A 12,055-nucleotide genomic window follows, 5' to 3' on the forward strand; every position below is an offset into this window, starting at 1 on the left:
AATATGCTGCTGGTTCAACGATCTAGAACAGCGGTTCTCAACCGGGATTCCGCGGACCCCCAGGGGTCCGCGAAGCAATTTCAGGGGGTCCGCCAGACCTCTAAATTTTTAAAATGGATTATCACCTAATTTTTATTTTATTTTTTTAATATGAGAAAGCATGAGGCAGTTTCGCACCACAATTGCTAAATCCTCATATCATCATAATAATCGTCTGACCTGGACTATCGTAGTGTGGAAACTCATTTTCATTGCCAATTTTCCAATAACCTGCTAATACAAACATATTGCTTTTTAGAGACGTTTTGTTGGGGTTTGTGGAAAAAATTAAAATATGGAGATATTAACGTCAATCAGGGTGACTTCGTAATGTCTGCGAAACCTTCTCGATTTGAAGTTGTCAGTCTTATCAAATTAGTGAACAGTCGTTTGAAATAAAAATTTCCGAAGTATTTCCATAATTTGTCCCAATGCGAGGAACAGCTTCTTGGAGGTACAGAACTTTAATGTACAATTGAATAGTATATTCATATTGAAATGAGCCCGAATATTTTCGGCTGAAGCTCGTCATAAATCGGATAATGATATACCTGCTCTTAAAGCTCGGCTATCAGATTTGGCGCATTCTTATTGCGGATGCCCTATCGACAAGGCTGATTTTTTTATGAACAAGGAGTGTTTCGTTGCTATCAAAGTATACGATCCGACCCTGAAGTTCATATCACCAATTGGTATGCAGCCTTGTCTTGTTAATGTTCAATTGTTCATGGTCGAAAGCAATGTTCCCTCTAAGCTGCGCACGTGCGCAAATGCGCAGTGCTGAAGCGGTCTTTGCGCACAGAAAATCTAAGTTGCGCAAAAAAAATCCGAAGTGATGTTTTTTTTTCAAGCCGTTGCGCACTGTTGTCCAAGGGACCACGCAGGCGCGCAAACTCGTGAAAAATTAGATGGAACATTGCCAGGGGCAAATAGTGGCAAATAGTGTTATCGCTAAAGTATTACACCGAGGTACAAGTGCGACCCACAAAGGTAAATATTGCGCTCCGTGAAGAAATGAGACTTTGAAATCACGAGCGCCTAACGAAAAATCTTTTCTTTTAGTATGGTCTACACCAGGGGTGGGCAAACTTTAGAGCTCGCGGGCCGCATTCGACATCTGAATCCATTCGCGGGCCGCACTATATAAAATTTGGACTATAGGCTACACCAAATCGCAGTATTGGTATTTGATTATATCATATAGTGATGACATGTAGATAATATATGTGCTTATTCAATGCAAACCAAACATTACTTTGATGCTATCGGACAAGCGTGAGAAACAGTGGCGAGATTTCATAGGCTGGTCGACCTCAATAACCAATTTGTCGGTTGTCCCGATTCTTAGAACGTACAGGATTGAAATTTGAATCTGTGAGCAGCGATCTGTTCATAGATTTACCAATTCCACTTTTGGTACAGTTCCAGGACACACAATGCTGGCAGCATCATAACCATGTTAGCTTCAAAAACGCTTCTACTATGTGAAGACAAAATATAGATACCCTAATTGTACGCATACAGAGAACGAATCTACCTAAGACACGCGCGAATCGTTATTATAAGCACACCACTGAAATATTTAAAACTGAACTGACCAATCTGAAATCACACTCGTGATCCGAATTATGTCACTGTCGTTTAGGATTTCTATGATGTTTACCAGTTGAAACCTTTTAAACTGCGTGGGCCATGAGATCGGGCTGTCGCGCCAGAAATTGAACATGAAAGTTATATAGGAAGTATTGTACCCTAGAATCGTTTGTAAATCGCGCGGAGCGCGAAAAAAATCAGTTGAGCTCAGCTTCGCGCCCCCTTCAGATGCTTTCACGACCCCCAAGGCGGGTGCGCCCCTTCGTTTGACAACCACTGCCTTAAAATTATTATGGTGAAATATTCTAAGAAAAAGGTTAATCAAGTCCCTGCATTAATTCGATTTTTGGTACGCATTTTATCAATATTTTTGATAAGTTTCTTTAGACTCTCGCGGGCCGCACAGAACGGTGTCGAGGGCCGCATGCGGCCCGCGGGCCGTAGTTTGCCCACCCCTGGTCTCACTGTAAGCTTAAACGCGTGCATTTATGCACTTAAAAAACACACAATATTCGAATTTTTTTTTAGATGCCACATTGTGTGGTAGCGATGTATGTCATAATATTGTGTGGTCTGAAGTGGCATGTCCGTACCTATGGCTGCAGAGCTCGAAATTATGTACCTGAAATACCTCCACAGGCTCTTCTCGAAACAATATTTTATTTCAAAAGAGTCGGTTGTAGAATATACAATAAAAGAAACAGTGTAAGTTGCCGCTAAATATGACAATACAAATTGAAAACGTAACAATTTTTTGACACAGTAAGACAGGATTTTATAGAGTAATAACAGAGCTTCTTCGAGGTACAGAACTTCAATACACAATTGAATTGTATATGTTCATATTGAAATGAACCCGAATATTTTCGGTCGACACTCGTCAGCAAATCTAGTAGGGAATTGGAAAGAACATTGTATATCAACAATCATATCACAAAATATGCCTTCACCAGCATGAAATTTCGAGAGCGAGCTTTCAATGCACTGTTCCCATGCAGGTGGTACACAAACTCTGTCAACAGGAGTTCGTGTACCACCTGGGAATGTAGTGGATTGAATGCTCTCTCTCTCGAAATTTTATGCTGGTGACGTCATATTTTGTGATACGATTGTTGATATACAATGTTCTTTCCAATTCACTACTAGATTTGCTGACGAGCGTCGACCGAAAATATTCGGGTTCATTTCAATATTAATATATCATTTAACAGTAATAACAGTATAGAAGAACTGGATTCGGAACTAAAGCAAGGTGCATGTTCACAGTAATGTCGTCAATAAATATTGTTTCTCACAAATTGACTAGTTTCATGATCAAATGATTGATTGAATTGCCAAAAAACCATAGTAAACCAATTTTGGCTCAACAGTATGTTATTTTAGAACAGCCCTAATGTACTGTACCACTAAAAACGAAAAGTTTACTAATTGAAGGCATAGCAAAAGTCTAGCCACAAAAAATAACCAATTATTGTCAAAATGCAAAAAATAACAAAATCCACTATGTACAGGTACATTCCATACCAAAAGAAAGCAGTACTCACAGTACAAGTACTTGGAGCAAGGGAGATTTATTAGCCTACATTCTTTCAATCAATTGCTGGGCATTTCGATATTTTTTCTAAAAATTGACGAACTTGTTCGACTGAAATCCCGAATTTTTATCACCAACAAGGACACGTTGAATGAATGGCATTATTTTGAAAGACCTTTGGATAACTAAGATCCCATGCGTAATAGCATGCTACGAAATCAATTATCATCTCAACCGGTCTTCTTTGGTTCCCGGATCTGCGCTTGATGGTGATGCCATTGGCCGCAATCCATGATTGTTCATCTCCATTCTCATGACGTGCAATCAAAAGATGAGGAGTCAACTTTGAAGTCGTTAAATCGACTGTATGTGCCTGGAATTAAAACAATATGTTAGCTTCAAATTATTTTGCTAAATATTCACGTGCGAATCCAGAGCACATGAGAAATGCTTATGGGAGGCTTCTCATGACTCGACTCGACACAATATGTGTATTGACTTGACTTGAGTCATTGCGCATGACTCGAACCGAGTCATATGACTTGAGACTCAGATGGCCAAGAAAGACATTTCATCGTAATTTCAAAGAATACTTAAATAACCACACTATTCGCATTTCTTCTATTGGTACTGGCGCTTAAAAATGCTACCAGAAACTACTAAAAGTAAGGAAAATTAGTGTATTATAAATGCGAACCATTCGATATCACCAAACAGTCATAAAAAGTTTAACAAGACTTAAACTGGAAACTGAGCAGTCAACACAATGACTGGACTCGACTCGAGTCATAATACCATGAATTGGACTCGAACCTCTACTTGTTGACTTGGACTCGGAATCGACTCGGTGGTGAATTGAAAATGACTAGACTTGACTCGAGTCAATCCTATAAAAGTGATATTGAGTTGTGACTCGGAGCCTTGTGACTTGGTTACGACCCAGCTTCTCATACTAAAGATATAAGTGCAGTTGAATCGGAGAATAGTTTAAAGGGGCCCCTGCACTATAAAAATGAGGTTGTCTCAAATTGAAGGGCGAAACGAAAATTTTTTTTAGGCCACAGCCATTTTCTTCAAAACGCGACCGTAAAGGAGCTGCAATTTATTGAATCTTCCACATGAGAACCATGCTCCAGCAGTCACACAGAAATCGAACTTTATATCGTTGTCAGCCGATTTTATGAAGGAAATATGTCGTACACGCAAAGGTGGTTTAGATACCGCGTTCAACGGAAGATGTTCAGTCAGGAGATTTATGTCAAAATCGGGCCTGGTGTATTCTATTTTTTTAGGGCGTGTACGACATATTTCCTTCATAGCATCGGCTCACAACTATATAAATTTCGATTTCTGCGTGACTGCTAGAGTATGGTTCCCCTGTGGAAAATTCAATAAATAGCAGCTCCATTACGGTGGCGTTTCTTAAGAAAATGGCTGCGGCCTAAAAAAATTTTCTCGTTTCACCCTTGAATTTTGAGACCACATAGTTTTTAGAGTGCAGTGCATCGTTAACAAGCTTAGCTCCAAAGGGCATATTGATTTCAAGTTCTTATATTATTCGATTATAAATTGAAGCATTACTTGATTTACCAATTGTGTACAGATGCATAAATATCTCTACATCATCAGAATCTCAAGGGGTACCAATGAACCTTGGACTTCGTTCGATCATAACTTGTTCGCTGCTTAATCCAAAAGGAGCACTGCGCTATAAAAAAGATTTGGTCACAAATTAACTCGCAGGTCGAAAAAAAATTGCCGCAGCCATTGTCTTCAGAAAGCCACCGTAATGGTGCTGCAATTAAATTAGGGTTAACATACGACCGCCTTTAGGAGGATTTGTCCTTTTTCAGGTTTTCGTAATTGTCGTCCTAGGACGCCTAAATGTCTTCCTTTTTGGCAGCTCCAGTACTGTTTGTGTGAAAATCCTCGTATCCAGATACCAAAATATGATAGACATAAACTAAATGAATTTTGCATAAGACCCGTTACGATCGAGCTTCCGCGTTTCTAGTGCGTTAATTTCACAATCGCGTTACTCGCCGTGACTTCTATATTTTCGCAACGGGTTAAGAATCGATGACGCGCAGCCACTTCAGTCGGTTCAAATTCTGCAGCTCCAATACGTCGAGCGCAGTGTTTAGCATAGCATAATATACCTTCGTTTTGGGACAGTTCAAGAATTTCGATCATATATAAGGATTCTATTTTATAGAACTTCTATGTATATGTAAACTGAAGCAGATCCATACCAGACAGGTAGCAAATCTTACCTGACAAAGACATATCGCAGTCAAACCATGGTTCGAATTTATTTCCTTGTCTGAGAGCCTTCTGCAGTTCGAGCAGGATATGAATTTCATCGTCTTCATTTCCCTGCAAACAATTAGAATCATAATAGACAGGTGAAAAACTAATAAGAACCATAATAGACAGGCGAGGAGCATTCCTGCAATTCAAAAGTTCCCGTTCCAGCCATCACATTTCATTTCTGAGAAAGGCAAGTTTGGGCATTAGCGCTGTACGCAAGTTGTGGAATTACTGATTAGATGCGCGCTATCTAGTTTGCTATCATCTGAAGGCTACTAATTCTTGTCTGCTATATAGACTCGTATTCCCTAGGTGTCACTTGTCAGTGTTTGATTTGTTATTTATACTGCGCATTGTGCAGTACACGGGGTTGAATTACGTTGTCAAAAATTGATGCAACACGAGATTCTCGATGGCGCAAATTCCTTATTTATTCGATTAGTTTGAACGACAACATTCTATGTTGATTTCCTTATTAGATGTACAAATTCGACCTCATCGTTAGAAACGTAGATTTCATCGCGCGCTCTGAGAAACACCAACTCCTATCGCGATTTGACGAACAAATACACCTTCTACAAATTAAAGTGCATTATTTGCATCAATGAGGGCCGCAAGCCGCGTTCAAAATATTTCAGCCAGGAATCGCGTCGCGTAGCATTGTGCGATATGCGTGCACAGACGAATATCGCTAATTGGTCGCGGCCCCGCGTAACACCGATAATACGACTTGTTGAATTGCAACTGAATATTAGAGTCAGAATGGTCATTTCAAAAGATCGTTGTTTTGCGTTTCAAAAAGAGGGATTTCGACACCCCCTGGCTACGCGCCTGCCGCCACCCCATGCAAAAATAAAAGTCGGCGCCTATGACTGTAGCACTGTTAATTATCAAACATAATACAAACCTCTTGATCAGTCTGCTCTCCAAAAACTTTATGAAGAGTGAGAAGCATTTCCATGTACTTCTCATGCATTTCTTCAACACTTCTATCAACAAGCAGTTGAAACTCATGTCTGATCTATTGGGAATAACAACGCGTTACTCGGAGCTGTTAGTCATGAATATGCACATCACTTAAACAGGTTAGTTAGAGTTTAAGTAAATTCATCCATACTATTTATTTTAAAATACATGGTTATTCACTAACTTATCTTGATACGAACATAATTAGATTTTCTTTATTTAATCATCACAATAATTGAATTATTTTCAGCATATGGTATCACGAAATCTCATTAATCTAATTCTAACCCAATTAGTTGAATGTTTCCATATTCTTTCAATTCTGATCATATTCATAATTCTTCTGAAAATGCCTAATTGACTATGGTATTTGGTAGTGAGCTAACAAAAATATCTGTCACGTGCAACATCACGTCCAACTTTTCAGCTATGGTGCACAGACGCTAACAAATCTCATGCTCGTTCCTATGAAGTAAGCTTGAATTTGGCTGGATTCCCTTGTCATTCATAATTTCTGTAAATGTTTAATTGCAAATTGAGTAATTCTAATTGTAATCTAATTTGGAAAAAACTGCGCTTTAATTCTAATCTAATTCAATTTGGAAGAGCTTAAAATCTACTAGTTGTCCAAGGCTGGTACAGTGTACACCGTGCACATGTTGTGTAATAGGAAAACAGTGTGTATTAATGCAATAGGAAGATACATAGGCAATACAATTGCTTAATTTGCCGAGGCACACAAACAATTTCATTTTACTGATTTTCGGAGTTATGACTGCAAATTGAAGTCATCTGTGAGGAATGAAAGAACTCACCAGTCTAACATCTTCCAGCATTGGAAAGCTCTTCAAAATTTCAGCAACGCCACCAAATTCTAGCACCTCCAACTGATTACGTCTGTCGTGATGAGTGTACTTCATGAGAGTGATGACATTCAGCCAATTGGCACCAGGTCTATTGAACTTTGTTTCCAACTGCACCCTGGCATCTTCCATCGTTATATTAGGGTGACCTTTTGAATAACATGAAACTTATAAATGATAAAAAAAAAGAATAACAATCATCCCAATCACCTGATGAGCCTGGACACAAAGCATGCGCTCTCCATGAAGACGTACCAGATGCCTTCGTCTTTTGTCTGAGATTCCTCAACTTTTGCGACAGCTTTTTCGGGAAGAAATACTGAAAAGCATTTGATCAGGAATGCACATTAATACAAAATATATTGGATTCGGAGAGGATTCGGGCAGTAGGTCATAGTCAAGAGAGGACGGTGCTTCATAGCAAAACAAGTCCAGTGTCTTCATATTTTTGTGTCTCCTTTTACAATGGCTACACAGATCTTTATATTTTGAATACACTATGCCACAGATCCTGCATGACATGATAACACTCGGCTGTTGTCTGTGACAATAAATGTGTAGACAGCAAATCGATAGTTCCGATAAAAGGGCACAAACAACACTTTCCATTAGACATTCTACCAAACCATATCAAGTCCAAGGCCAAGTGCAAAGAAAGATGTACGTACATAACTTCATCTGCAAATGAGGTTTCATCACTAGGCCTATTATGATATCTTCAGATGACATTATTAAACAGCATTAGCTCCCATTTTCATGGTCTGCTCTTATGGCGCATCAAGCTGCTAGATCGAAAATAGGTAATCTATATCTACTCATACCGCTCGGCGCTGGTGCTGTATGTGACAACTCGATAACATGAACATAACATTATTTACAGATGATGTTGAAAATTTACATAAACGAATTACCTTGCAGTAAATCAATGTGCTCCCTCTTAATTCCGTTTTGAACTAAAAACATCTCCATGTCCTCGCTATATGCTATTTAGATTCACGTAACAAAGACCGACAGATTCACGGTATATCTCACTCGCTCTGGTCCTGCGCGGTAACGATCGATTCGTTCGATTGTCTCAGGATTGCGTCATACAATCACGTGACTCAGTAAGTCATGCGTAAAGAAGACACAGAGTCATTTTTTATTTCATCAATGATAAAATACGAAGGGTACTACTAATAACTGAATGATTGCTATACTGTTGTTCGATGGCAATGACAGCGGTACCGGATACCAGTAAAATGTTCAACGTCGGGGTGTTTCATACATATTTGTATTATAAATTTCTTCAGTAAGTTCGGTAGGGAAATAATATGATCACATTTTTATTTTATCGCAATCTCTTGGTATGTTGATCTGATAATTTGTTTATAATAAACTGAAATGAGAAACAAGCGATTAACTATAAGGATTAACGTGACTATCGTAGGTATGTAAAGTCAGATCAGAGCAAACCTCAAGACAGCGAGTCGTCAGTCAGGTATTGGTACAGCACGACCATAATATCGATCTCGCTTCCCATGACATGCCGCCCTATTTCTTGTCGCTTTCTTTTTCTATACTATATTCTTTACTTTCATTCAGTGTGCATGCCTCCTCTTTACATCGCCTAGGCCAAGGTGGGTGTCAGATTCCATAGACTACTCCTTGTCGCTTCGACATCTTCCTGTCTTTTCATTGTATCGCATTTTCTGTGGTGTATTGAACTGATAAAATTGCTAATAAACCAATGATGATGATGATGATGATCACCAACCTATTTGCTTGAAGCCCGGTACCACCGTCGGTTACAACCTTGGTTATTTATAACTGTAATTAAACACTGCAGCCTGAAGAAAAATCTATAGCTTAGGACATACAGATCAAATCACATTTGGCGAGGCTTTTCGACGTGTATCAATATTACCGCGCTTTAGGCTGCCTGGGATGATATATCACGTCAATAGTAACTTCGTGAAGTTTCAGAGTGAAGATTTGCCAGCGACCTCTCAAACTCCCTCTCAATTGATATCCGGTATAAATGTTTGACACCGCAGGAAATCCGTCCGGAATGACTATACTGATATGCATGTGAGCTCATAGACACATCATATGAGCATTAACCCACATCTTATGACATTCCCTGATGATGTGTGGACGTGCACACAACATGGCGGATTCTCGATGTCAGATCTCAGCCGATAATATGTGTCAGCCAAATATTGTATATACCTATGCACAATGTTGTGTCTCATTCAACGCTGTGAATTTACAGTGTAGTACGCGTGAGCGATACTGATACCATTTCAATAGCACATTATTTTCTGGGAATGGCGAAATAACATGGTTTAACAAAGTTATAAATAACAAGGGGCTAGCTCGAAGTTAATCTGCGAGAAACTAGCGCATCGTCTTCTCCGCGTGTCATGAACATTGCGTAAGATTTCCTCAGGACCGTAACTGTCGCACCCCAAACCCTCAATTACACTCTAAATCGAAAGCATCGATTTAGACACAAAATTGTGCATTCAAAGATGCAATATGGGACAAACACATAAAGTCGATCCAAATCTTTCGCCGCAGTGGTGTCATAATATGTGCAAGCCCACACTTCATCAAATAAAGTTACGAAATATGTGCTTTTGCTCACATCTTATCATCTGTCGCCGGCTTTGATCACTATGAAAGAGTTTACGTATACATTTTAATAGTCCGGTAAGTTGCCGCACGAGTTGTGAGATCAGTAAGATTGAGGGGGATTGTGAGGTCGACGCTGGAAACGCTGCTGGAACTTATCGTAATGTCACTGGTAAATGACCAGATCATCCAAGGTAAGGTACGGTACGGGTACACTCGAGTGCCGATAATGACGTCATCGGTAAACCAATGACCCTTGGGTCCGTTTGCTCCCGGTGGGTTATTTGCAGGGGAGGTATTAAGCTGCAAGATATAGATTCTCAAATGATGCAGCATTTCTATAATAGATGTTGAACGGTATTAACGACTCTGGTGTGAGTAATGCGTGTATTTAGCCCCGTTTACATATAGCTCAGAAGCAATGTTCCCTCTAATTTTGACGAGTCTGCAGCAAGCGCTCACCTACTCACTGCGTGGTCTCTTGGACAACAGTGCGTAACCACTAAAAAAAGGTCATCTCTTCGGATTTTTTGTGCACAACTTATATTTTATGTGAGCAAACACCTGTCAGCTCAAAGCAATTGCACACGTGCGTACCTAAGAGGGCACATTGCTCAGGAGCCATGAAGTGGACTGCTGTTTCATCACTGTCGCTCCATTATTTTAGTGTGTCTCTTTCTTGCATTTACTAGGTTTCGTTAACGTTTCTCTTCTCATTTTATTTACCTACCAAACTGGCAGAAGAAATTGATCATTTCAACCCAATTATATATATCATTGTTACAACCACATGCTTGTCTGACTTGACTATGACTTCCATTATATATTTCCCCATTATTGATCATTAACATATCAGCAGTATAGCAATCAAGAAATAATCAATCTATCAATCAATCATTGTCATCACCATGTAATTTTGAAGTACGTTGTTTAGTAATCTTTAGTGTTACCTGGCTATTATCAGTGCATTCTGCTTTTGACTGTTGACTGAATAAACATCTACATATTTCTCTATTGCTATCCCTCTCTCTCTCTCTCATTCACGCTTCACATCTCTCGGTAACGGCGGGAACTCAGTCAGGGTCAAATGTCATCGGTAAACGGAGCGATAAGTCGCATTACAATGACTTTGTGGATGTGGATGAACGTGTCGCTGATCTCATCATAGCGGAAGAAATGGAGAAGATGTTGATTGCGCACGGCATTACGAGAGAACACCTCGCTTTAATTGAAGGTAATTCGTTCAAGAATATCAACATGCGATATGTTATGATTACCGGTATGTTGTCAAGAGGGTTCCTACAGCAAGCAGCAGTGTGAGAAATATTAGTAGATTGCCTTTTAGATCAACTTGCAGTAGCATCGAAACTGAGTTTCAGAATGTCAGTTAATCCTCTAACTTGATGCAATGTGGGTTTACAACTAGAATTCTTGACCAAGTTATAGACATCTTGCTTTGCAGTTAACTCACTTGTTTTTCCAATTACATGACATTTTCATTGATTGAAAACATAACATTTCTTTCATGAACCTATTATAATAATTATTGTTAATATTATCCAGTGAGATAAATCTTATTATATTCATATCAAGTTCCCTCTATATAACACATAGAAGTGTGTGTGCACTGTGCAGTGCATGCTTAACTCACTACATAGCTGCTTTTATAGTAACACTTTGCCTTTGTAATAGATCAGAGCGGGGTTTCAAATGGTCGTTCCGAGGAGTGTCGACGCGAAATACTTACTACTCATGCGAAATATTTGAAGTAGAGCTAGAGACAGATGAAGAAGTTAGTATTATTCAACTATTCTAGAATGAATTTATTAGTTGGGATAATCCTGTTTATTTTTGTTGCAATTTTATATATTAAATATGGTTGTGGCAGAACTCTTGCCTTCATATCAACCGGAATTCAATAAGTGGAATGTCCTTCAATCAAATCTTCTGCATTATTTGTATTTATCAGTATATTTATTTGTGGGGAAAAGAAGCCGCTACGGTTATTCTCCTGATGGAGTTACGAAATGCAGTAACTGAAAAGAATCTTAACAGGATTTGAGGGCGATAACGCTTTATCAGGTGAGTTGCAGGATTTGCTGCTTGCTTAACCTGGAACTGTGTGAACAATGAA

The 12,055-nt window shown here is 39.2% G+C and overlaps 1 protein-coding gene across 1 annotated transcript; it reads right to left on the reverse strand.

The window, feature by feature from the left end:
* Positions 1 to 2,273: 2,273 nt before the first annotated feature.
* On the reverse strand, positions 2,274 to 8,806 carry LOC145444860 (uncharacterized). Its single transcript, XM_080322900.1, has 6 exons — positions 8,217 to 8,806; positions 7,516 to 7,624; positions 7,258 to 7,454; positions 6,384 to 6,497; positions 5,440 to 5,542; positions 2,274 to 3,539 (listed from the first exon to the last, which is right to left on the reverse strand). The coding sequence occupies exons 3-6, from the start codon at positions 7,435 to 7,437 to the stop codon at positions 3,478 to 3,480; spliced, it is 459 nt and encodes a 152-aa protein (XP_080179026.1). The 5' UTR covers positions 7,438 to 7,454; positions 7,516 to 7,624; positions 8,217 to 8,806; the 3' UTR covers positions 2,274 to 3,477.
* Between the last annotated feature and the right edge of the window lie 3,249 nt (positions 8,807 to 12,055).

This window comes from Botryllus schlosseri, chromosome 8 (genome assembly GCF_051294905.1).
Source record: "Botryllus schlosseri isolate E-star chromosome 8, Bs_hap1, whole genome shotgun sequence".
Taxonomy (NCBI): domain Eukaryota; kingdom Metazoa; phylum Chordata; class Ascidiacea; order Stolidobranchia; family Styelidae; genus Botryllus; species Botryllus schlosseri.

Bases quoted from the DNA above. Each gene is read 5' to 3' on its own strand.
- LOC145444860 (XM_080322900.1), bottom strand. From the start codon at position 7,437: ATGGAAGATGCCAGGGTGCAGTTGGAAACAAAGTTCAATAGACCTGGT. The intron at 6,498-7,257 runs GTGAGTTCTTTC...TATTCCCAATAG, and splicing joins TGCTGGAAGATGTTAGACTG to ATCAGACATGAGTTTCAACT. The intron at 5,543-6,383 runs GTTTGTATTATG...AATTGTTTGCAG, and splicing joins GAGAGCAGACTGATCAAGAG to GGAAATGAAGACGATGAAAT.